The sequence below is a fragment of the Megalopta genalis genome, chromosome 15 (genome assembly GCF_051020955.1).
Source record: "Megalopta genalis isolate 19385.01 chromosome 15, iyMegGena1_principal, whole genome shotgun sequence".
In the NCBI taxonomy this organism is placed as follows: Eukaryota; Metazoa; Arthropoda; class Insecta; order Hymenoptera; family Halictidae; genus Megalopta; species Megalopta genalis.
The window spans coordinates 4,684,446-4,711,162 of NC_135027.1; the positions used below are offsets into that span (position 1 = coordinate 4,684,446).

At 41.4% G+C, this 26,717-nt stretch overlaps 1 protein-coding gene across 2 annotated transcripts in view; it reads right to left on the reverse strand.

Annotated features, from left to right (window-relative positions):
* Positions 1-220: 220 nt before the first annotated feature.
* Tusp (WD40 superfamily protein Tusp) overlaps positions 221-26,717 on the reverse strand; it is an 86,884-nt gene continuing 60,387 nt past the window's right edge. Inside the window, exons 3-16 of one of the 2 annotated variants that reach the window (XM_033471774.2) lie at positions 17,452-17,634; positions 15,917-16,024; positions 14,813-14,978; positions 13,856-14,121; positions 12,877-12,965; positions 11,918-12,052; positions 10,831-11,233; positions 9,868-10,045; positions 8,228-9,791; positions 6,972-7,085; positions 6,629-6,851; positions 6,079-6,258; positions 5,849-5,996; positions 221-4,744 (exon numbers count right to left, since the gene is read on the reverse strand). In XM_033471774.2, the coding sequence (XP_033327665.1) occupies positions 5,880-5,996; positions 6,079-6,258; positions 6,629-6,851; positions 6,972-7,085; positions 8,228-9,791; positions 9,868-10,045; positions 10,831-11,233; positions 11,918-12,052; positions 12,877-12,965; positions 13,856-14,121; positions 14,813-14,978; positions 15,917-16,024; positions 17,452-17,634 (3,726 nt within the window). In that variant the 3' untranslated portion in view covers positions 221-4,744; positions 5,849-5,879. Of the gene's footprint in view, positions 4,745-5,848; positions 5,997-6,078; positions 6,259-6,628; positions 6,873-6,971; positions 7,086-8,227; positions 9,792-9,867; positions 10,046-10,830; positions 11,234-11,917; positions 12,053-12,876; positions 12,966-13,855; positions 14,122-14,812; positions 14,979-15,916; positions 16,025-17,451; positions 17,635-26,717 lie in introns of both variants that reach the window. The other variant, XM_033471772.2, reaches the window with a different exon arrangement.

The window sequence follows — 26,717 nt, forward strand, 5'->3', positions numbered from 1 at the left end:
TATATGTAGTATATTATATTATATTATATTATTATATATATTATAATACTTAAATAATATTTTAAGTGAAATCGGAGACATATCTTTAATACGATTTGTAAAAATTATGACTGGAAAGGAAGAATTTTAACCGTAATGTTATAAGTTAGGAACTACAAGAATCACAAGAATGTTATAAACATTGAGCATTAGGTAAATCATATGTATAATAAAAATGTCGTTGACGTGTAGAATTTCTTTTTTTATTTACAAATGTCTGATAATCATCAATGTACTCGGTAACAAAATCTGCTTGCACATATACTGAATGATTGTTCAGCACTAAGACGACAAATCAACAATCTTATCGCTGGAGAAAAAACAATACTGATACGACTTGCACACTATGTATATCGTGTCGTTATCATATTTAATACTCAGTCACAAATGTTCACACGTGACATAGCGTTTTATTTTGTCTCTTCATATATATATATTTATATATAAGCATATTCTTAAATCGTTACGCTTGTAAACGGAACATAATATACATATGAATATATTCAACGAAAAGAAAGACTACCACCTATGGATCAACGTACATAGTCTGACTTGAGCTAGGCCGAACATTTTCGAACTGTCAGTCACGATTGGCGCCAGTAGCTACAAACGCTTCGGTCGGTGTATGCATGTATATAATACGGTGAAATAACAATTGCTGTACAACAGTAGCATCGTGCAACATCCGACAGTATCATACGCCACTTGTTTTAACTCATAGATCACCTCATTCTCAATTATACATACGTATAGGCACTGTATTCATTGCCAAATAAGCATTTGGTGATTACACGAAACGAATACAATTAAACAATGTTCAATTAACTGCTCATGGCCGATAATCGAATTGAAAATAAATCTATCGATGCAGTGTTGTTAAATTCACGATTTTTATAATTACTAGACACATGATTTTCATGCAAAATAAAAATTGTCTAGGTCAATTTCGAGGAACTTATATTACATAAATATATTTTCTTATCCGTCTCGTTCATCTCTGTCACGAGTGTATAAAATCCGCAGTCTAGTAATTACAATTGTAAATCGCCTGTTCGAATTGCATGCACGAAAATCATGTCATAAATTCAACGTCTAACTAAATTAAGCCGACGAAAAAATTTCGTCGAGTATTATTCTGTGCACTTCTGATTCAACAAAATTGTATAATTTTCAGCTAATCATGAGCAGTCAATTGATTTCGATCCGTTTAATGTTCTCTTTTTTTTGCGTGGATTACATTGAAATCCAAAGAAAAATACTGAGTAGATGTAACTGGCGATAAGCACAACGTCGATTGTACAATTAACAGTAACAGGACTTCAAAAAAAGAAAAAAAAAAAAAGAAAAAAGAAAAGAAAAAGAACGGTGCGCGAAGAACTGATCGTGATCGCGGAGAAAAACGTTGCTTCTTACGTGACCTAAGTCCGTCTTTTGTTCGGCAGATGCAATAAGGACGTATGCATATTAAAAATAAGTATGTCACATTGATGCGGATCTTTTTATATCAAAATTTCGTGCAAGTATGAAAATTTAACCATCGGTGGAACTTTCATTATAACGTGATTCTTTGTTATCTTTTCTTCTTCCTCTTCCTCCTCTTTTTTTCGCTTTTTTTTTTTAATTGTTTTCTCACTTTGTTTTTCTTAAAATGACTTCTCGGACACGTCCGGCTTTCATAAATAAAGGAAACTCTATTATGGGTCTCATACAAAACGTTCTCCGATATATGTATTATGTATGAACTTATGGTCACCTTCCAGAGGATTGCGAACCACCGTCACGTGGTCAAGATCGGTCTGTCACGATGATTTAAAAATGTGCGTCGTTCATGTTCCAGGTGTTCGTTGCTTTTGGTAACTAAGGCTTCCTCATACGAGACGCCCACAAGTTTGTGGCAAAATTAGAATCGACGAAGTTCTTCCGGGAAGCTTCGCGAACAGCTCGCGGTGCATATTTTCTTAGTTTCGTTCTCCGATATCTCTGGGTGCAAGCGATCAAATCGAAACGTTTGTGTCAACATATGTTTAAAAATTACACGGTACAAATTTCATACGAAATGTTCCGTCGAGGACAATTAAACCAAGGCTCAACAATGAAACGAGCGAAGCAGAGGCATTCGAAGAATCCGAAATACCGTCACGTCGTTCTCGATCTTTGCAAAATATTTTTTTTATCGAGCCTCTCTCTGTTCCACGAATTGATTTCGCGGAAACACGTACCGATAAACGTTCACCGAAAATAATATCGTGGCGAACTTCGCTTTCCCCACAAACTTATGGAACCTCTCGTATAATACATCTTCTCTCATGCTCTTGTTGTTCATGTTCCGCGGTGCAGATGCAACGGTGTGTAAAACTAAAAAACTGATCGATCGCTGATGTGATATACATGCGTTAGGTACGTGCTGTCGGCTACAGGTGACATTAAGTAATTCAGGACGTAACTGTTTGCCTAAGAAAACAAAGACGATTCGTATGACCTAGCGGATTTATATGTATATTGCCAGTACCACTGTCAATATGTGTATAAATATTGATAGGACTATATTCGCTAACCGACGAGTATGGGGCGGCCTGAACACTCGCTATAAATACGGTCGGAAAAAAGCTCGTTCTAAAATATCTCTAAATCGAGACGAACTATATAAAACGTTTGTAGACTCTTATCCTATCGGAGATTATTGAAACAATCAGCGTAATCCTGACAAATTATGGTCGCAACATGGATTAAGACACTCTGTTGGTTTCTACGTATAGCCGGGCCACGGAAAGAATTGACTTCGACTGTTCCTCACGCGTCTGGCTTAACGACGAACTGAGACGAGAGAAGTAAAAACTCTTGTTTACGCAGCGATGAAATAGCAAATAGAGAACGTAGCAAGCCTTTGATTCGCGTTCACAGGTGTAACCGAATAACATTGATTCAACTATAATCACATCACGTAGGACACAACGATCACACGATAATTAACGAAAGCATCCCGCACGGCTGCGAGCACGGTGAACCGAGCCAACAAACGAATCGACAAAGGTCAATTCTATACGATTCGACTGCGAGAAGTACCTCCCTCCGTCGTTTATCCTCTCGAAACGAATGCATCTATGTCTCCTAGGATCGACGAGACGCGTCGCGTTACCACGATTGCGCTATTTGGTTCTGTGTATATATTCTACGTAGCAACGAAATTTAGAATCATATTCCTAGTGCAGTTGCAAATTTAACTGTACGTTCAAGGCCACCTCTTAGACTACGGGGGATGACGGTAGAAGGGCCTCGAGTGGCCAGTTAAGTTTGATTTCGACACGGGCCCCAGCTCGATCGATCGATTCAGGCGCCCCACCCTCGGAATTCCGATTCGAAAAAAAAAACAAATGGTATCCCATTGGCGCGCTCCTCGCGTAGGCCTGACGTTAATCTTCCACGTTACTTACAATTAGGCGAATGAAGTACAACGATCATGGGTTAAGTACACACGACAGTTAGTTCGACGCGTACGATTCGCGCGCATCGTACAGGCGAAAATCGTTTTTCACCCTTCTGTTTGAAACATTTTGCTATCCCACCCCCCCTCCCCACCCAAGTCGCGTCAGCCCTGCCTCGACGAGGACGAACGACAGGCCGGACGTTAAAAGTTACCGTTATTAGCGTGATCAAACGATCGTTTGTCGTCTCTCTCTCTCTCTCTCTCTCTCTCTCTCTCTCTCTCCTCCACGCTTTCATTTTGTGTCTTTCTCTCCGTCTTTTATTAAATACGCGTTAAGAAACATTTAAATCGAACAACATGAAACGCTCGCGCGAGTGTGTGCGAGTCCGTCAATATACATATATACGTTGTATATAAAATTCGAATACATCCGGCGGACCGCAAAAAATGAACGAGGTGAACTTTCAACAGCATTTACTAGACTCCAACGTGTCGCATAAACTATACAAAAATGAGCGCTCGAAGTTGGGAGAAACGAAATGTATCTTTGGACGGTGTACGGCGAAGAAGCATTTCAACGAAATCGTGTTTTTTCTCTTTTTTCCCGTTTATTTTCTTTTTCTTCTTTTTTTCCACCACGGTTCCCCAGCCACGAATATCTATCTCCCCTCCCCCCTCCCGCCCCCGATATCCACGTGTCTCTGCCCACGTCCGTTCGTGTTACGAATCGCTCCATCGCGAACGGTCCTCGCTAAAAAAACCCGCGAAAGCGAGGTAAATCGAAGTACTTTGCAGCTTTGAAGGCGTTGGTGGTTCGAACGGCCCCGCGTAAGGCCCCCAAGAAGGCGCTCAGACCAACAATTCTTCTTCGTTTCCGCGCTACACACAAGGCCATATGCTTCGAGTTCTTCTCCCGCGAAGAAATGTCTCTACTGCGGCGACGGCTGATGATCTCCCTTTGCTTTTCAGTCCCATCTTCGGAACGATCACTTGCCTCTTAATTAAAGTCTTACTCTAGCCCGTCACTAGCTTTAATAATCGAAAGACATGTGGCTCTATTACACGCTCGTAAAGCTGTACTTAAAGATGTCTTTTTATTTCACCCCTCTGCGGTTTCTCTATGTGTAGCGTATTTTTGTTACAGCTTTTTAATTTTCCCTACGTCTCGCTAGATTTTCTTCTTACTCTTTTTTTTTTCTTGTTGGACGAATATTTCGTTTTAGGTATAACGTGCAGCCCGGGTTGCGCTCCTGGGACTCCTGCTCCGAATTCCACGCGAACCTGGGAGTTGGTTTCGTATTTTTAAAATCGGTTTGCGAGAACAATTACGGTCTTACGAATGTAAAATGTCTTTCAGCTAAGTTAACTTCTTTGATGAATGCGACGAAGCAAATATTTTCGAACGACGAGACAGTTTCATTTTTATGCGGCCAATTTCTTTAAAACTAAATAAATAAGTAATTTCTTTAAAACTGAATGGATTCTAGAAATCGGCGTTTATTTAGCCCGCATAAATCTAATACGAAATCATGGAATTTACTGTGCAGCCAGAATTAAAACGCGCAATCAATTTTGTACGCTCATGCGAATATAATGCTGTATCATTATAATTAAAATTTTATTGTGTCACGCATCGTAATCTCGAATGGAAAATGTTATTTTCTAGAAAAGTAACATTTTGTTCCGTCAATATACGATTTAATAATTTCCCTAATATCCAAATCGATTTAACCCTTTGCACTCGAGTGGCGAATCTAAGGCGTCATTAAAAATTCTTATTATCATGTTTCAAAGTAATTCGAATCCTTTGCAGCCGAAGCTATTTTAATTCGAAATCCAAAACATGTTTTCTGATCTACGGTATTTCCATTTTATACGATTTAGTACGATTTATCCATATGAAATTGAGCTTATTGGCAAGTACAATACTTGCAGTTTTAACAATCTTTTTAAAAATATAAACGAATCTGATACCGTTACAATCATTTAGAAAAATATACTACAGCAATTTTTAGTGGCGCCTCAGAGTCGCCATGCGAGTGCAAAGGGTTAACATTGTCAAATTCATTTGTATTAGAAGAAACTGTAAAATGTGTAGCTGTAGCTGTTGCATGCGTCACAAAATTCGATTTCACATGTATAAAATGCACTAGTTTAAATAAAATGGAAAGGTGAGAAAAGCTATTTCGAATTTCGAGTTAAAATAGCTCCGACTGCAAATGGTTAACATGTAACTCGAAAAATGGAAATTGTACGTTAACGAAACACATCTCAACGTCGCGTGTTCTATATTCATACATGTAGACGTTAATACACGACCAATGGCAAGCGCATGATATTATTATATCACGATATTAACGTATGCAATTAGAATAATTTACGTACTTATATCAAATGGCGAACCGAAGACTGTCAGTTACTTGAGCCGTTGTGTAACATTCGCCAAGGCAACAGCGAACGCTTGTAATGCGCTAAAAGGATATTGGAAATCTAGTGTGTAGGCGTTCCCATCTATCCTCCCAAATTGCATGACCTGATGGGAAATTGAAACGAATGCAGTTACTCGGCCGTATGGGGCAAACAGAGATTAGATTAGAAGATCGTACGCCGCGTACCTGCCGACCCTTGAACTCTATTTGAAAATTCTTCGCGCTCTCTTGGGTCACTCTGCCACCGAAATCAAGTTGATACACTTGGCTGAATTCGTTCCACATTGGCGCTTTATTGTGCATCACGAGCTCCCGTTTCGCTGTTTCCGATTTGTGACCGGACACTCCCGCCCCTTTCTGCTTTAACTACATATTGTTATAAGTATATTATTGCTACAACATGATGCTCTTTTATATTCATATATTTTAATTACTATGACCACAGATTTTTCAATGTAATATACTCCACGTCGTTTTAAAAAGCCTACGTTAAGACATATTCGAATAAATTTGTATAGAAAAAGGAAAATAATAAATTATTCGTTCGTAGATAATCTATTAAATTCGAATTAATCTAAACGATCTACGGAATTGCAAAAATTTCTTAATATGAAAGAATTCTTTACATTTAGATCAGATCTTTTTTTTTGGATAAAACGACGAGTAAGATAAAACTATCAACTGCTGCGAAATTTTCAACTGCTCGTCAATTATCGTGGCGATCGGTTTTACGAACCTTCTGGCGCAACTGCGCCTTTTGAAAAGTTTCAAGGTCTCTATAGTTCATCGACGATTCATCTGGAAGCAAGCCCTCCTCGTCCGAACTTTCGCCCCGGCTCTTTCGTGTTTTTCTGCTTAATAAGGGACTCGATAGAAGCCGCCTTCTAATTGGCGACGCCGACGCCGGTCTTTTGCCTTTCTTCGAGGGAGCCGGACTGCTTGGGGAACTCCTAGGTAATCTAAGAAATATATCGTAAAATCTGTTGGTCATTTAAACTGAATTACTGTTTGAACATCCACGAAACATGTACCGTTGTCATAGTACTCACGTACACGATGCACACATTGTACGTGCTTACCTAGACGATGGACGAGGTGACGGCGGTGGCAAAGAATGACTTTCATCGAAATCTCGCAGCCGAGCTGCAAGACCGTCTAAGGATGACGCCGGTGAACCGCTTGGACTAGAGCCTCTGTAGAACGTAACAAGAGAATACGAGTTACGACGGCTGCTACGTCAAAATTAAGCGACATTAACGTCGTCCCTGACTGTTCTAAATCGCGCGACATCTCTGTCAAGTTGCCATTGAATCCTCTATTACAGGCTCCGCGAGCGGGAACAGCGACGAGAAAGAAGGTTGCAGAAATCATGAGCATTAGGGCCGCAGAGTTCATGTTAATCAAATTTTTGGAGAGTAAATTCTCCCTAATTTTCTTTCAGCTTGTGAACAAAAATGGACAATTTCGGAAGAGGAGATACGATTATTCGAGCCTTGCATCTCGTTTTTATATTTGTTGACAATCGGCAACTATAAAAATGAGCCGCGAGGCTCACAAGCTATCATAAACTATAATCGGTATCTCCTCTTCTCAAATTTTCCATGTTTGTTTAATGTTTAAGCTGAAGGAAAATTGGGGAGAAAAAAAAATTTACTGTAATCGTAAATTTAAAACGATAAAAAGTTAGAAGACAGATGGAATATTTTAAATTAAGAGCATGACGACCACGTATATGAAACTGATAACGAGAGATAACCAAATTGAAAAATGGAACTTGCATCTGCCAAGGTTTCCAAACATTCGACAGGTCAGTGAGACGTCGTTTCAGAGGAGATTCGCGACCACAGCGGACTTTGTACCGATTTCTTTCTTTTCCTTCGTCTTAATCTTTTATTCGCAACTGAATACAAGGTGTTCCAAAATTATTGTACAAGCGAGAAATGAGGAATTCCTGAGGTCATTTGAAGTAACTTTTTCCTTAGCGAAAATGCAATCCAAGGCTTCGTTTACGAGTTATTAACGAAAAACACTGACCAATAAGAGGCGAGCTCGCCCGGCTCTAGGCGGCCCAGCCAATCAGCGGAACTGGGCTTCGACCTCTCGTTGGCTCGGCCGCTTCGCGTCAGCCAATCTCGCCTCTCATTGGTCACTGTTTTTCGTTAATAACTCGTAAACAGAGCCGCGGATTGCATTTTCGCTGAGGAAAAAGTTGCTTCAAATAACCTCAGGAATCCTTGTACAATAATTTTCGGATAACCTTGGGCTAAACTGTAAACTTTTGACGTAACCCTGTATTTGTCTAATAACACCCGCAGCCTTGCTGCCATAAACTCACCTAGCAGGCGAATTAGGACTTTCTAGTCGGCTCGGTTTGACAGGAGAGTTCACCGTGATAGCCCCGGCGACGCGTTTCGCGCACTCGACGGACACCGCTATGACGTCCGGCGTCTTCTCCAGGGACTCGTTGCTCTTCCCCTCAGTCATTTCGGCGTTGACGATCCCCGCCGTCTCTTCGATGTGTTCGGGCAACTTGGGCGGCGCGGCGACGTGATCGTTCACCGGGAATATGTCGCTGGAGTCGAGGCTCCTGGATTTGCCGCAGTTGCGAAGCCTCGGCGACTTGGAGGTCTGCTGTCCGATCTCCAGCTGAGCCTTGTTCTTTTTTCTTCGCTTGGTTTTCCTCGACACGAGGACCAGCCTCTTGTTGGGCGCCTCTTTTCTGAGCATCTTCAGAGCGACGTCGCAGGGGACCAGCTGCGCGTCGACCATGTCCAGGTAGCCGACGCTGCAGCTCCTCACTATAGAGTCGTTGACGCAAAGGGGACCGATACTGACGACCGTGGGGGTTCGATGAACGCCGCGGGAATGTTCCAACGCGACCGCCTCGCCGCGGGTCTCGTCGTCGGTGAAACGCATCTCCTCGGACCTGCTGCTCGGGCCGCAGGTCGGCAGGTAGCTGGCGTTCGTTTTGCCGCAGGACTCGTGCGACTTGAAATCTTTGAACTTCGAGGTGCAGTGCGCGCAAGACTGGCCGACGCACTGCTCGATGTTCTCTGGAAATTGATAAGAACACGCGGGCGAATGGTTACTGGCCAAGTGTATACCGTTCTTGCTGAAGGCGCCGTTGCTCTGCCCGTGGCCCAGGGCCGTCGCGCCGCTGCCAGAGTTGTGGCTAGGTTTCCTACTCTGAACACCGTTAAGGAAGATGGCCTGCGGCTGGGAACAACTGTTGTTGTTGTCCAAACCGTTCACGATGGAGCTTTGGGGACAGTCGCGGCTGCTCGACGCTTCCGCGGCCGGGCTTTGGCCGTTGTGTATGGACATGGGAATGATCGTCGTCGGACAGGACGACAGTACGGCCTTGTCGTCCTGGGATATCTGATTGAACTTGTTGTTCTCGAGCTCCTTCTTCGTGACCATACCAGCCTGCTGGTCGGCCAGAACGGTCTTCATCCGTTGGATGTTGTTCGCGTAGTCGGTCCCCGTGTTCGAGGTCGCGATGATCGTTTGCGTGGGCGCGACCGCGTTCTTAGGGGACTGAAGGGCCGGCACGTCGCAACACCTCGGCGGGTTGTGTCTCGGCGGCGTCCGATAGGTGTTCGCCGGCGCGGTCCTCAGATTGTCGTACAGGTTCCCAATTTCCTGCAGGTCCACGTAGGGCAGCTCGTTCTCGTAGTTCTCGACCCTGGACAGCGTGGCGGGCAGGGCTTCGTTGGCCATGAACTGGTTGGAGATTTGTGATTTCGGACGATTCGAGTTCAGTCGTGCGTTCCGCGGCGTCATCGGCGCGATCGGCGGCGGCTGGGCATCCGGCGTGCTCCTCGACGCGCCTTGCAGCTCCTGGAACGTTTCCTCCTCGTCCTCGGAGAACAGGTTCGGGTTGAACGTGGGATCTGGACCTGCGTGGAGGCGAACGGTGTCAGTCGACGGGATCGATGTTCACCTTCGCGCAGCTTCTTCGTTGCGGGAACGTACCTGCCGGAACGTCGTCGCGCAGCTCCGTCATCACCAGAGTCATTTGCCGCGGCTGCAAGTGCAGCAACGACGTCCGATAGGTGACTTGACCCAGGTTCGCCGGCACCGAGTCTGCCAATCCGTGGAACTTGAATTTCGTGCCCCAGATATTTGACGTTACTTCGACGAGCCTCGCGTGCTACAAACAGATACGTCTTGTCACATTACTGGTCACGCGACCACCCCCGCGGCACTCTAAGACCGAAAGAGCTCGTTAAACTTTGCTACATCACGCTATTTCTCTTGCCGAGACTTCGCCGATGCTTTCCTTCGTCGCTGATACGCGCGCCATTCTCTAGAAATTTTCCGCAGCTAGAGCTCTTTGGGTCAGTAGGTAGTGGTAGGTGGTAATAGGTGGTGGTAGGTGGTAGTAGGTGGTAGTAGGTAGTAGTAGGTAGTAGCAAATAGGTAGTAATAGGTAGCAGTAGGTAGCAGCTCAACGTCGATTCTATGCAAAGTCTTTTTTATCAAGCATGAAGAACGAAGATCAGAGAGGATCAAAGCGCGGATTTTGCAGCTTTTACGTATTTTCATAGGTTCTTTTGATTGGAAACACATATTTTAAGTCACGAAGGAACTTATGAGTCAACCTAATCCTCCCATGCTACCAAAGAAAGAACAAGGAATCCATTGATACCTTGTTACGTCAAATTGACACGGGTGTCAATCCTCGTCACACCTTTAACAATGAGTTCCTGTCACGCTACGGTCACGCGAACCTTCAAGTCTATAAGCTAGATAGCTTCTAGAAGAGTCTCGCAGAATTGCTAATTTCAATGAACCCCGCAGTTATTGTTTCATTAATGAAACAACTTCGATTCTCAACGCGTCGATCCGCGGAGTACGATTTCGGTAACTCATTTGGCATCCCTCCCCCTTGTTTCCATAAAATGGAAAGGGTCGAGTCGCAAACCGAAAGTTTACCTCGGGCAGAGTGTCCACGTAGGTGAGATCATCGTTCTCCTCGTTCGACTTATCCTCCCCTCTTTTTCTCCTGTTCTTCCGTTTGTTCCTGGGCGATCCGCACAGATCGGCCGTGTCCCTTTCCGTGTCGGAACCATCGCTAAACGACGGACATTGCGAGGTATCCTCCACGACTTGCAGAGTGTCCTGACTCTGCGGATCGAATATCACGAACTCCGGCCTGATTTTGCTGGTCCGCCTGCCCTTCAGGAGGGGCACCAGCCCTCCGAGGTACTCTAAGTATAACGTGTAACATGGGACCGGCTCCACCGCGTGCCTCAGCATGGTGCAGTGCAACCTTCCTCCTCCCGGAGGTGGACGCGATACGAAATGCCTGAGCTCCCTTGGTTCTGGCACCGAACATCTGAAAGCAGGTTGCGCAATCTTATTATCGGATCGAAATATACCGGTTACGTAAAGCCGCCCTTTTAGGCGCGAATCCGGTTAGGAGACAATATGCTTATTATAACTTGACACCTTGCGCCCCGGTAGCTGGAAAAGTGCAAGATGGCAGTGTTTAATCCGATTAACAGTCTCCTATTTCATTCGCTCATTCGACGCATTTGTATCGAACACGCGAAATTCAAGTGCACGCGTGAAAATGGGCGAGTATTATCTATTTGCCTTAATCATTTACTTCGCCGTACTTCGACGAGTTTGATAGACATTTTTAATAATTAAATTAAGTACGAATGTTCTCGTGAAGTTTGACTATAATTCTGTTTTCTTCTCGTCGATATTTAAGCATTGAAGTTCCGAAAAACTTGTAATTATGAAGAAATGTAATTGTGAAGAAATGGTATCCGCAAGGTGACCACCGAGAATCTTCTTTGCAATTATCTTTGATTACAATAAAGTCGTGCCAACAATTTAGAGATCAATGATCTAGGCTTTCGTTCGCTTTTTTTCTAATAAATTGCATCCGCATCGAAAAGAGACTAACAGCGCCAATATCGATTAAACACTGCCCATAACGCGCCCAATGCAGCTTTATAGGGCAAGGGTTGAGAGCTCGAGCGAATTTAAACGAAACCTCCAGATCGATTACCTTATTGTACTAGCGAAAAGTGCAGCTACCGACGCTCTCAATCTCGGTGGCAACGGAAGCTGTCGAACACTGGATTCCCTGGTTAGAGTAGCTCTCACCGCAAAACGCGACAACAATTGCAACGAGCCGACCCGTCTGCGAAACGAACGCATCCAGTTTTAGGCACGTTAGCGTGAAAAATAAGCAGCGATACAGTATTCTCTCCGTAATTGACAAAAAGATCTTTATCGTAACCCCAACTTTTCTCATTTTTTTATTCTTTTTTTGTGAAACACCACGCAACGCTATGACACGACATAATTATCGGTCTAAAGAGAGTAAAGTTTTGGATTTCAGTTCATTCTACGAGCAATTACGATTACAGTAAGTTCTCCTTAATTGGCGCTAAGATTGCGCAAAAATGGACAATTTTGGGAAGAGGGGATACGATTATTATATTATATTATATTATATTATATTATATTATATTATATATTATATTATATAATTAAATATTATAATTATATTATAATATTTATATATTATATTATATATTATACGATTATTATATTATTATTATATTAACCGATTGTCAACAGCTATAAAAACGAGCAGCAAGGCTCGACTAGTCGTATCTCCTCTTCCCAAATTGCCCATCTTTGTGCACCATCTGAGCGCCAGTTAGGGAAAATTTACTGTATCTCGTAGTCATATAGTGTTTGCTGTTATTTTCGTCAGGAAAACGAGATCGGTACAATGGTAAAAGTTTCACTTATGGAAAAATTAAACCAAGAATATTGATTGTTGAATTTAAAGGTCCGAGGTCAGTCCTTCTTTCTTTTTCGATGGCATCCTTATCTACGTTCGGAACGCTACAAGAAAATGTAGTATATACCCCCATCTCTATAACTGTCGCTCGGCAGACCCGAGATCGGGCCAGTTACGGAGAGAATCTCGTATCAACGCGTGACACGAGTTACCTTGACACCCAGGCCGCGTGAATACGTGCTCCTGTCGCCACGAAAAGTCTCCTATCGTTGTGGCCCCACGTAAGCGCCGACACCGGGCACTGGCATCGATAACAAAGAAATGAATGTGCATCACGATCACAGTGTTTTCGCATAGATAACCCCTCGTTCGGGAGAGAGAGAAAGAGAGAGAGGGAGGGGAAGTGGGAGAGGGAGAGGGAGAAGGTGAGGCAGTGGGAGAGAGAGGGGTGAAGGAGAGATAGGGACAGAAAGAGACGGAGGGACAGAGAGAGATTGAGAGAGAGGGAGAGGGAGAGACTGAGAGACAGGGTGAGAGAGAGAGAGAGGGAGGGAGAAGGAAAGAGTGAGAGTGAGAGGTTTGATAGGGGGAGAGGGAGAGATAGGGGGAAAGAGAGAGGGAGCGAGAGGATTTGGGGGTGATAGGTGTGAGGGGGAGATAGGGGGAGAGAGAGAGAGGGAGAGGAGAGATAGTGGGAGAAAGAGAAGGAGGGTCAAAGCGAGAGGGAGGGTGAGAGGGGGAGACGGAGAGATAGGGGGAAAGAGAGAGGGAGCGAGAGGGTTTGGGGGAGATAGGTGTGAGGGGGAGATAGGGGAAGAGAGAGAGAGGGAGAGGAGAGATAGTGGGAGAAAGAGAAGGAGGGACGAAGCGAGAGGGAGGGTGAGCGGGGGAGACGGAGAGACGGGGGAAAGTGAGAGGAAGGGAGAAGGAAAAAGTGAGAGTGAGAGGTTTAATAGGGAAAGAGGGAGAGATAGGGGGAAAGGGGGGGAGCAAGAGGGTGTGGAAGAGATAGGGGTGTGAGGGACATAGGGGTGAGGGGGAGAGGGAGAGAAAGAGAGAGATATAGAGAAAGAGAGGGGGAGAATGAGGGAGAGGGGGGAGAGAAAAAGAGAAAGAGGGGAGAGAGTGAGAGAGAGAGGTGGGAGAGAAAAATAAAGAGAAAGAAAGAGAGAGAAAGAGAGAGACACATACTTGCGTGTACGGTATCGCAATGGTATACACAAGAGCGCCGGTGACCGAGTAAAACTTCAAAAGGTTCGTGTACTCGTGAGGGCTGCCCTGCGAGTCCGACTCCTTCGTCCCGGCTATGGCAAGCAGTTTTCGCGAATTGCTCCATTCGGCGTGCAACGGCGCCTTCAGGTTCGTCCGTATCGTGATGGGCGATACGTCGTCGAAGGACCGTAGCATCACTATGTTCCCGTCGGCTAAACAAACGGCCAGAACGTAGTTCCGATCGTCTGCGAAAACATGTTTCTCGTTTCTTAATTGCGCGATAAAGTGGCCCTTGGCTACAGCGGTTGATATTCTTTTGAAAAATTCTTACGGTCTTGCCAATCCTAAATTATCGTGTTCGTGTTTCGTTATTTCAGAAACAATGTTAAATGTTCTCGAATAAAAGACAATACTCTGGACGAATAATGACGGTATTGTATGCATTTATGGCGAAGTTGCATAAGTGCTAAGAATCTTGTTACGCTATTTTGAATCTGTCGGAAATACTTGAAAGAACAACTGCGGCTTTGTTTAGCCCTTGCTCTGTACAATTATCGATGCAGATGATTTTTGTTTCGCATAGACGTCACATGGAAAAAGTCACTTCTAGAAAAATATATACTAAATCTTTAGTCGAATCGAATACAGTGTACGTGACAGAATCCAGCAAGGTGAATTACGACTTTTTTAAAATATCGTTATACCACTTTTATATGTAAAATGGAAATACTGTAGGGTTGAAAGCTAGTTTGCCGTTAAAATGGCTTCGGGTGCAAATGGTACCCTCTATCGAGGGTACGGAAGCGTTTTAAATTGGTAATTCGAAAAGCGTACGTAGAAGTGCATAACATGTTCTGCAGTCGATAAAAAGAGACAGACGATCAAATTGGAACAGGGAAATGGCGTGTTTAAGTAGAATGTTAATCTTGGTAATACCTCTGTGCGATTCGTCGTTCGTTAAATCGTCGTCCCCTTCTTCCATGGTGAACTTCTCCGCGCTCCAAGCCATTGAAGTGACACCAGCTGCTAGTTCCACCTCCGACACCATTGCCCCGTGAACGTCCATTACTATTAATTGCCCCGCAGTCGTTCCGAAATATACCTGCGGACACGATATCGGATAAATAAATTAAGCCGAATGTACTTGATAATTCCTCTGGACATGGCAAATATATCGGGAGTAATAGAATATACAGAATGCCCTATACAGGTTCCTGTCCGAACCTCGCTATTGCATATTGCAAGTAAAATTACGGGAAACAGTATCATCGTTTTGATCGCATTTCGTATTTCCATTCTGGCATTGAAATTCTCATACGTGATATTTTAGTCTCGTTCGCATAGAACACGTAAAATCCAGCTGAAACCCGAGGGGAAACGCAGTATGATAACTATGCAAGTTCTATGAACTGTCTTCTAAAGATAAGTGAGAAATGATCCCCACTTACATTCCGACGTTTCTAATTTTAATATGGATGTTGACGCTATCATCTACTTTTAGAGACTATTCAAGGTGTAATGCACATTCCAGGTTCCTAACGAGACAATCTATCGAACTTGCTATAAACACTGCGCTTCGAAATCGTGCTATCTCGGGATAATGTAATTATTTGCGTGCTGTCAAGTTAACTATCGCTCGTTGAAACGAATGAAAAAGAACAAGAATGACAGATTTATACGAACAATCCTCACAAGTTTGCACTGGATTAAACATTCTATGCGAAATCCTGCAATCGATGAATCGATTTTCTGGAAATTAACTTTCCGCACGAAATGCGAATCGAGACGAATTTAATTCGGAACGAACGCGTTCAGCTAGCGGAAACGAAATTGCTGTAAACATTCTCGGTCTGTACAGCTTCCATTCTCTTAGTTAAAAATATTTGCCAGAATGGAGCTCGAGTTATTAAGCAATTTAACTCGGCATTCGATTCCGTGAAAGACGCTTTCGAAATTCAAGCTCTCGACCTATACGATATTATAGACTTGAGCTAAGGCAGTAAATGCTATAAAGTTGTAGCCAGTCCCTGTGCGATATACCTGTTGATCATCCGGTGTCCAAATACCACAAGTAACAGTAGCTTTGTCGTTCAACATCGATGACCAGTACCTTTGACCCGCGACGCTGCCTACGAGTACGAAGCCGTCCTGTGGACAGGAAAATTCATTGATCTCTCGTGATCCATTCAGACGAAATCAATTCTGCGGCGTCGAGCCTAATATTCAAGTTCACCCTTTCATGTTCTCGAACGTCGCAAAGGCTGGCTCAGACCTTTGGACGAAACGCAATCGAAATCTCCTGGAGATCGACGGAGAAATAAAAACCGCTGTTCTTCCGTTTTATGGAAAATATTATTGCAAACGAAGTTCTTCATCGAAGTTTCCAGCGCGAATCAAGTTCGCGATCGACGCTTTATTATCGGAACTAGCACGGTGATGCTCCATTAATGCTGGATTCGTACACGGGGAATTGGCGCCAACGTCATTGAGGCCAGCTTCGCGAGCATGCCCGATTCAAAAGTTGGCACCAACTTCGGCACCATTTGAAAAGCAGTCGGCGCGTATCTAGCTGCACGACCAACATTCGGTCTTGTACCTCGTTTTGCCCGTTGACACATAAAAATGTTGGGGACGGGGCGCGACACCGAACGGCCAAGGCCCCGCGTTTGGATCGGATCTTACTGACCCTTACCGCTCTCTGTTCAAACCTCCCTAGGTGCAACTATGAATAATGCATACACGCGGAATTTAATCCTGAAATATTATCGCGGCAGTGTTAGGCAGTCTCGAGGGGAATTTCTATAAGCTCTGTCTGAAGCTACCGGCGACCATGATTCAGAATTAAATTTCACGTGTGTATATGCATGTACGCACGCAGTCTTGTATATCCCGCGATATAATTGATTCGCTAAAGTTCACCGCGTTTGCCACGGGATAGCTGTTTTTGCAAGGAGTAGGAAACATCATTTTCAGCTCGCGACGAGACGCTACAAAAATAAAACGGCGAAGCTTTTCTTAATGGAATTTTTTTCGTGTGAACAGATTAAATCCGAAATAACGAAGCATGGTAGATGAATGAGAGATTTAATTGAGCAATTCTTCATTCAACGAAACGTTCTGACGGGATATCAAACGACAATGAAAAGGGGGTAGGTGTTGCTTTGTAAAACGGAGAATGTTCATGTGGAATATTTAAGTTCATGTATCGTATTAATAGCAATGATCAGCGGATTTTTGTGCTAAATAAGAATTGCCTGCACTGACTGCAAGACACGGGAGCTGCATCAGCGTTAATTTCTTATCTAAATAATTCGTAGAATATTGGTACAAGATATGCAACAATATCTTCAAGTTGCATAAAAACGTTCTTGCGGTTGATTCGTTCATTGTTCGAAAAAAATATATGAAATCCGCGGTATCGATTTTCCTCTGGTAAAGACGACGATAAAATCACGCGGAACTCTGTGAGTTTTTGGTTCTTTCGTTTGCGAATTATGATCGAAAGCTGTATTAATATGTGTCACTGCACGGGACCGTTCATTAAGCACGTAGGGAAGTCAATGAAAACTGTTTACCCTGTAACATATGAGAGCCATCCGACCGTCGTGCGACCAAGAGAAATGCGTGACCGGAATACTTCTGTCGTTGATCAGCTCTATACTCCATCGTCCCTCATACTTGATCCACACAAAAATTACGCCGGAACTGTCGCACGAAGCCAACTTCTGGTATGGCTCGTTCCATTTCACTAGTATCACCTGAAAAAAAGAAACGAACTCAATATTCTTCTTATACGACCGCGAGATAATAAATACAGATGCTATGAAATCGATATCAAATATACTTCGCCGGTTTGCAAGCTTTTCTATTTTATTTTTATTATTTATTTTTTATTTCCGGGAAATAAGAGGTTCCCGAGGTCATTCGAAGCAACTTTTTCCTTAGCGAAAATGCAATCCGCGGCTTTGTTTACGAGTTATTAACAAAAAACAGTGACCAATCAGAGGCGAGCACGGTTGGCGTTAGATGGTCGAGCCAATCAGCAGGACTGGGCTTCGACCGCTCGTTGGCTCGGCCGCATGGCGCCAGAAGAGCTCGCTTCTCATTGGCCAGTGTTTTTCGTTAATAACTCGTAAACAAAGCCGCGGATCGCTTTTTCGCTAAGGAAAAAGTTACTTCAAATGACCTCAGGAATCACTTCCTTCCAGATGTTGGAAAGGTTATTATTATTATTGTTGGCATAATTATGGGACACCCTGTATATGCTTTTGGAGAATTTAGAGAATTCTGAATTTTTGTGGAGAAGTGCGAGCAATGTTATTTACAAAACGAAACAAGTTCTACGATCGTAAATGGCCCCGGTGCGCTCAGAAAATTGTTTTCCCGAATCTAAATTTGCCGGGACGTGCGAGAACCATTATTTTCGCATGGAAAAGAAGTGTTCGGTTAACTAGTTCATGCCCTGGAAGCTGAAAAAGTTTTTAAGACCAGGCCGGGCCGTAGTTTCTAACAAAATGAAGGCTCGGGACGAAGCAATTTACTTTTTAGAGTTACCGAAGTTTCGCTTCGAGACGATAACTGCTAACAAAACGAAGCCAAGGTTGCATATATTACTGTGTATACATGTTTGTTTTACCTCATGGTGTTTCAAATTAGTCGTATTCCATACTTAACGGTCTTTCAACTGTTACCAACTCGGTAGTTCGAGACAGGAAACCGTCAAGGATCCTGATATCGAGTCGCGCTATTTTCGCCGCGCTTCCTAACGAGTTAACAATCCTTCGACTGTATTATGCCGGATCGAGTGTTCTAGGGATAACCTTTAATTCGCATGAAATTCTGGGTCACTTGGCTACACGCAGTCTGAAAGCATCAAGGTCTCGGACAACATGGTACGTTATTCATAGCACAATTTGCCTACAGCGACGAACTTAGGAGCGTATTATTAAGACATAGTCGATGCGGTTCGAACGGAATCTTCACGCGTTTATGGCTAGAACAATAGCCGCAACAGTTTGTCGTCGCAATATTAACATAAAAACCTACCCTGCACCGAATACGACTGTCGTCCGTCGTTTTATCAGAATGACAAGACTGAATTTATTTCAACATTTCGCCATTTTATCTGTAACGTGTGTTGTGTCCTATTATAAGGAATTTTTATAATGTTAACGATCTTAATATAAAAAAATTGTGAAACCGGGCAAAATGACCGGCATGGCAGGCCTAGTGCAGCATGAAGTATCAGATTTGCATCTTTTTTTCAATTTGAGAGCGCTGAGATGACTGATTGAGTATAATGAAATGTTTCTGAAGCGATTCTGTTTAGCAGTGTTTTATAGTTTCATTTAATTTTTATATCAGAAGGATACAAAACGATATATATATATATATCGTTTGATATATACGCATCGGAATAAATTCTTCTGTTTCAAAAATTGTAAAGTGGTCCATTTATTTAAAGTGGTCCTGATCTATAAAAAATAAATCTATAAGTATAAAAATACAGTACTAAAGAGGGTTAATCTAAGTACTACAGAGGGTTAACTTCGGAATAACCATAATTTCTGCCGAAATATTTGGCGCCGTGCAAGGGCGATTTGAGTATTCATTGCGCTTATTGAAAATTTTAAAATGTTATTAAAAATCCTATTTAATTAAATTGTTGTTCGAGTTGAATGTTTCTGTAAGAAGAGAGTTTGTGCGTGGACTTCGGAACGATTGGAGGGGTTCGAGTCAAACGCTGCGGAATGGCATTTTCTCAGCCGTGAAAATGAATTATCGAAACATCGAAAGTTACTGTTGATTAAACCGCTTTGGGATGAAATCTTCTTCAACCCCTCGGAAGTTCTCCAACCGTTGAAAAGTTTCAAATAAGCGAGAATTTTTTAATTTACGATACTCCTTTACAAAAGAAAGAAGAGAGAGCATAAAGATACGGAACAGAAATTCAGGAAAAGAAATATCGTACGATAGATTAACCCTTACAATGGTAATTGCTTCGCTCAAACTGGTTCGCTGCAGTAATAAGTTGATCCACGATCCTAAGTAGACCGAATCTGCCTGTTATTAGCGTGACGAGGCAGTGTATTTGAATAGCACTGAACTGTACCTGCAGCCTTTAAATCACGATCGTAAATAGATACTTCGTCGGGTGCTCTTAGCAAGCTTTACGCTTCAATTACATAATAATAGATGCATTGGCAACATCAGATTTACAAGTTTCGTTTGCGATATATCCGTACTGAGTGCTGCGTAATACCGAAATTATTATTCTGATTGTAAAATGATAGGCAAAAATGATATTAACATCACGAGATGAAACTGTAAATAGCTTTCACAGATATACAAAAGATTACAACGCTTCGCTAAATAATAATTCAAGAATACCGAAAAGTGTACAAATCGTGTTATTTACTTAATTCAATCATTAGATCTAATTCATCATTGCTTAATTCGCTATAAAAATTGTCTTTCGCTAACAAACTTTGATCTTTCACTCAACTTGACTGATTGTTTTAATTCTGCAAGCATATTCTCAACGATGTAATTCTGCAACAAAACAATGAACTGTAGAATTTTATGCCACCGTATCGCTACGATCCCGATAATTACGCGTTGACGCTTCACTGTTTCTTACTAAAATAATTGAGTTCAAAGGCTCCAGTTTTACGGGTAAACGATACATATCTTTTGATCTTCTTGGTCCCCCAGGAACAGACATCTTTTGTTGCTCGCACGGTACCCGCTCGTCTGAACATCTTTTCATCGAGGAAGTACATTACACTCGTATGATCAAAGACGAATCGTGTCCTTACTAAAAGATTCGAACTTTCAGACGTTTCATTATTTCGTTATAATAGATCTCTGAATACCAAACGAATTTCCTCTAAGCAGGAAAAAAAACCGGTCGCGTATTGTTGTTACCTTGTTTTTCTTGTTTAGTATCTCTTGCACAAAGTGAAGATCAAAGGAAAAATTCATGATTAATTTTTCACACCTTCTAGGCGCACATGCTGTTAGCGGTTAAGTATACTTGATCCCTCTACCTTTTTATAGTTTTATCGTTTTATCTTTATCTTACTGCGAATCCCGATTACGGGGATCAGAGGCGACAAGAAAATAAAAGACTCCGTAATCTAGGTTTTTTTTACGACTGTTGCCTGTCTGTTCCCCTAAGGCACATTTATTGACTTCGGCTATATAAAAGCGAAGACACCCGTTCTCATTCGTTACAATGGGCAAAGCAATTTTAGAGTTCGTCAAATAACAGAATAAATGATGTTAATATTGCTAATAGGGACATGTGATCGATATAAGAAATTTTATATCGCGGGATGTTGTACATTTGAATCTGCAATGATTTTAAAGCTTTAACAGTTTCTACTTTAACGTTCATTTTCGTCTAACATGTTTGTTATTATATCGATACATTGATTGTTATATCGATATATTAACAAATTTTGTTTTAAATGATACGTATTGAAACATCCTAAAAATTTTGGAAAATTTTTCTTGTGATGGAATTTATCTAAAATTTAAAAATTGAAGCTTTCTTTTTACAATGATCTCTTGAAACAAGTTCGGTCGTGTGAAACTCCTATGGTGGTACTTTATAAAATAATGGTATACTAATAAAACCACAAAAAAAATCTTGTGTCAAGATATAATTGTAAAAGAGAAGCTCCAATTTTCCAATGTTTATAGAGACATTTAGAATTTACAATTTAGAATTTACAATTTACAATTTACAATTTACAATTTACAATTTAGAATTTACAATTTAGAATTTACAATTTACAATTTACAATTTACAATTTACAATTTACAATTTACAATTTACAATTTACAATTTACAATTTACAATTTACAATTTACAATTTACAATTTACAATTTACAATTTACAATTTACAATTTACAATTTACAATTTACAATTTACAATTTACAATTTACAATTTACAATTTACAATTTACAATTTACAATTTACAATTTACAATTTACAATTTACAATTTACAATTTACAATTTACAATTTACAATTTACAATTTACAATTTACAATTTACAATTTACAATTTACAATTTACAATTTACAATTTACAATTTACAATTTACAATTTACAATTTACAATTTACAATTTACAATTTACAATTTACAATTTACAATTTACAATTTACAATTTACAATTTACAATTTACAATTTACAATTTACAATTTACAATTTACAATTTACAATTTCCAATTTACAATTTACAATTTACAATATGATGATGAAACATGAATATAATGTGCTCTGCATAAAGCACGAATGATTTCATTTATAAGAAACTCGATTACTATGCAAGCAAATATAATCGTAGCACACTTAAAAACATACTACCGTACATTATTGAATCATCGCATCAAAGAAAACTGTAGACAACTAATTAATTAAGTACGATAAGCATTTGGCAATATTTTGCTAAATCAAATGGAAAAATCAAATTTGACGAAGGATCAAACGAGAATGGGCCCGACTCTGACTTCTACCGTGCCAGCTACAGAAATCTGGTATTCTCGCGACGATATAATAAATAATTTAAGACGGAATAATTAATTTCTGTTGCCTCCTACGCACGATCTTTTTTATATGGCGTGACGGGGTGTAGTTAAGCGGCCGCACTTTAATGGCGCTAATAATAAAACTTGAAAGCGCGGAATGGGCATGAAAGCAGAAATTCGAACGGCGGGTTTTCCTTTGTACCGGAGTCCGTTGCAAGAGCACCGAGAACGATCGTTCGGTAAAACGACGCAGGCACAGCAGGACAAAATTATGACAGAACATGCGAGCTGGTGCACGAACGACATCCGCGGATCGATCAGCAGCAATACACTTTCATGACGGTACAATGACACGTCGGTAAAGATAGCTTAAGCATAGGCCTGGATTTATTGTTTGCGGTAAATATCTGCGTTTCGCTATCTGGCGGATGACGTTGACGAGCACATGAGAGTTAACCGGCGAGCTAATTACAGTAAATTTTCCCTAATAGACCCTCTGCTTGTACAAACGTTTTGTTCGCACACACATTATTTATTTATCGCGCATACACATATTTAAATATATGTTTCGATTTTAGTTTTATTTTATTGCGATAGAAACGAATTTTTTCTCTGTCTTGAAAAAAATATATATATATGTAATATAAAAAGCATAATTTGACATTTTTTTTTTTAAATTGCAAAATAAGCTAAGAAAATGATTCTTTAAGTCAAAGTGCATCTAACAAATATTTTCTTAAAAGAATTGGATCTTACATTAAGAGTATTAAGTATTAGAAAAATCGAGAAACGTGCTGATGAAATTAATAAATATGAATGAAATAAATAAACATTAGCAATAGAATTAAAAAGTGAAACGGTCATTTCATTACAATTTAATTCCGTATTACAAACAGCCGCGCGCACACTTTTCAAAGCGATTGCAACAGCTATCTAGTTAAATAATTAAATAATGTGTTTGCAGCATTTGAAGTTAGATAAACGATCATGATGTCCTTACTATGGACTATTCTTACTGTGGACTTAATATTGCATGAAATTGCATTTCGCGCGAACGTGGAAAAATAGCACTATAGTCGAATTGCATTCAACTGGTTGTTCAAGGTCACTTCCACCTCTACCACCACATTTATGTCACAGGAGGATGCCGCCCCACCTTTTAAGACATGAATAGCTTGTGCCCGAAGGTCTGCTCCAAGAGATGAAAGATAAAGCAATCTGTTAATCAAACAATATTGCGTATATAAACTCTGAATAGCATTGAGCCATCAATTAATTTTGACCCGACTCTGGTCACGTGCTGCTCCAGGCAAATATTAACCGATGTAGGAAAATCGATAAACGATAAGAAACCAGATACGATTGTTTACTTCGGAGAAGCAATTAAACCTCGATTATAAAGCAATTCGACGATTATATGCTCGAACGGAATTTTATATTCCGTATTTACGCGAACGATTTTACCTTTTTTTTTACCTTTGCTTTCGTAAACATCTCAATACATGTGTACCGGGCGATCCATTTAATATCCATCGAAATATCTTCGTCGATTGCGACGATACAAGTCACGTTTCGAATACTACATGTGTGAAACATTTTGTTATATTTTAGTTGATATTAAAGTGCATTCGCAGACGTTAATAATCGAACGCTGCAGCGAGTTTTTATTTTTCGAATTGAAAATTAAATTGAAGTTCGTTTTTAATAAATTACGTACAAAGTTATATCTTGTGTCGCTTTGCAATCGCAGGAGATATTTTAATAATTGCCATTGAATATGGTCACGCGTAGAGAAGAACGCAAAATTAGTTTGTTAATTATAATATCAGTATATTAAACTCGATGGAAAATAATCGGCACAACGTGTATGTTATGTTCGAATTATATTATATTGTATATTGTATTATATATAATATATAATATTAATATTAATATTCATGATGAAAATTCAACAACATAAAGATTTAAATTAGACCTCGGTTTGCGGTGTTCAAAAAATGTAGAAACAGGGTGTCATGATCGAACACGTTGGCCAATTATCGCTCATCTTTTTCAGTCTCATCGTATCGATTGTTGTTTACAGATCAGTTAAAAACTATGATCTTGCAGATTCAAGTTAAAACATTATATATTTGCAGATTCAGTTGAAAGCAACGTGATCACGCAGGTTGAGAATCTTTCTCTATGAGTTATACCATCAGTTACGGAACAACTTGTATAATTAATCGAGTAAACCAGTTTCAGCAACAATTCGCCCCTATTTTCCAGCGAACGCTGTTCAGACCGTCACAAAGGTGACCCAATCTAACACAATGAGAAATAGTAGGTAGACCTGGTAAATTAATGGTTCTCCGTGTGCTTGACCAATCGATATTCGGTCACATGCTCCGAAGAATCGATAAATGGATGTCGGGGACTCGATGGACGGCACGGTTTCAATACAAGTCACGAACGCGCAAGAAAGAGGATCTCGCACGTGACAAGAAAACATTTCGATGGTCCCCGTGTAACACCATGACGATCCGCCGCCATGCGTTGCAACCACTCGCGCCAGTGTGCACAAGTATGAACAACCGTTCCGAGGGGATTATTGATGGTTTCGTCGAGCGCTTTTCACTCGACGGCAAATGTTCCATCGACGTCCAATCTGGCTCTCTACCCTCGCCGATTTATTCGCACCCGTTATTACCGGATAGCGAAACAGTCTGTATCGGTTTCCGGAAGTATTCCGGCACTTCGGACCATCATCGGGAGAAACTTCGTCGACTGTTGCCCTCGGAATGATTTTTGAAAAATATCGAGGAACCGAGCTGTTCGTTCCAGCAGCGGGAACGTTACAATAATTCTTCGGTCGGCGGAAATAATTTTGGAGTATTTAAAAAAATGTGTGCACTGGGTGGATGTATCTCTTTTTCCTTTTTCTCTTTTATAATAAACGTAACATGTTCCAGGAAATATTAACGCAGTTTTATCAGTATTTTTGTTAACGTTGTACAACGGGGTAGAATTTCAGGGTGGAACTTTAATTTGTTCACACCTGCTGCATTTGTCCACGCTTGTATGTTTTATTTTTAATGTGAAACGAAATACAGTAATTTCTCCCAGAAATAATGCTAGAATAAAAACGATGACTTAACTTTTTTATTTCTAATCTTTTGCCACGATTCGAAGCCAATTCGGAGGCCACGTGATACGATTCGAAGGCAATTCGGAGGCCACGTGACACGATTCGAAGGCAATTCGGAGGCCACACGATACGATTCGAAGGCAATTCGGAGGCCACACGATACGATTCGAAGGCAATTCGAAGGCCACGTGACACGATTCGAAGGCAATTCGGAGGCCACATGCCACGATTCGAAGGCAATTCGGAGGCCACACGATACGATTCGAAGGCAATTCGGAGGCCACGTGACACGATTCGAAGGCAATTCGGAGGCCACACGATACGATTCGAAGGCAATTCGGAGGCCACGTGATACGATTCGAAGGCAATTCGGAGGCCACTTGACACGATTCGAAGGCAATTCGGAGGCCACACGATACGATTCGAAGGCAATTCGGAGGCCACACGATACGATTCGAAGGCAATTCGGAGGCCACGTGACACGATTCGAAGGCAATTCGGAGGCCACACGATACGATTCGAAGGCAATTCGGAGGCCACACGATACGATTCGAAGGCAATTCGGTGGCCACGTGACACGATTCGAAGGCAATTCGGAAGTCGCATGCCACAATTCGACGGTCACGTACGTAGTACAGTAATTTCTGCCTAATTTGCGCTGAGATTGCGCACAAAAATGGACAGTGTGGGACGAGGAAATACAATTATTCGAGCCTTGCGGCTCGTTCTTATAGTTACCGATGGTCAATAACTATAAAAATGAGACACAATGCTCGAATAATCTCCTCTTCCCAAATTGTCCATTTTTGTGCGAAATCTGAGCGCGAATTAGGGAGAAATTACTGTACATCCGTCGCAATGATTTCGTTTTGACGTATTTGCCGCTTTAATCATTGTTTGCTGATATTTACGTATTCACATTTGTAAGCCAAATCGCATTGGCTCGTTTTGGTTGTCGTTTTCAACCGTTCTTGAAACATTATCAAGCATTCATGATGTAACATCAACATCGATCCACATGTTCAAAGACGCGCCTAGAATAATCTCACGTAAGAAACGAGCGAAAAATGAATTCTTCGGAGGAACAAAAATTGAGAACGTTCGTATTCGACGGTCAGAAGTATGCGAGACAGGCCGCCTGATCGAAGTTGGAAAGAAAAATCCACGTGAC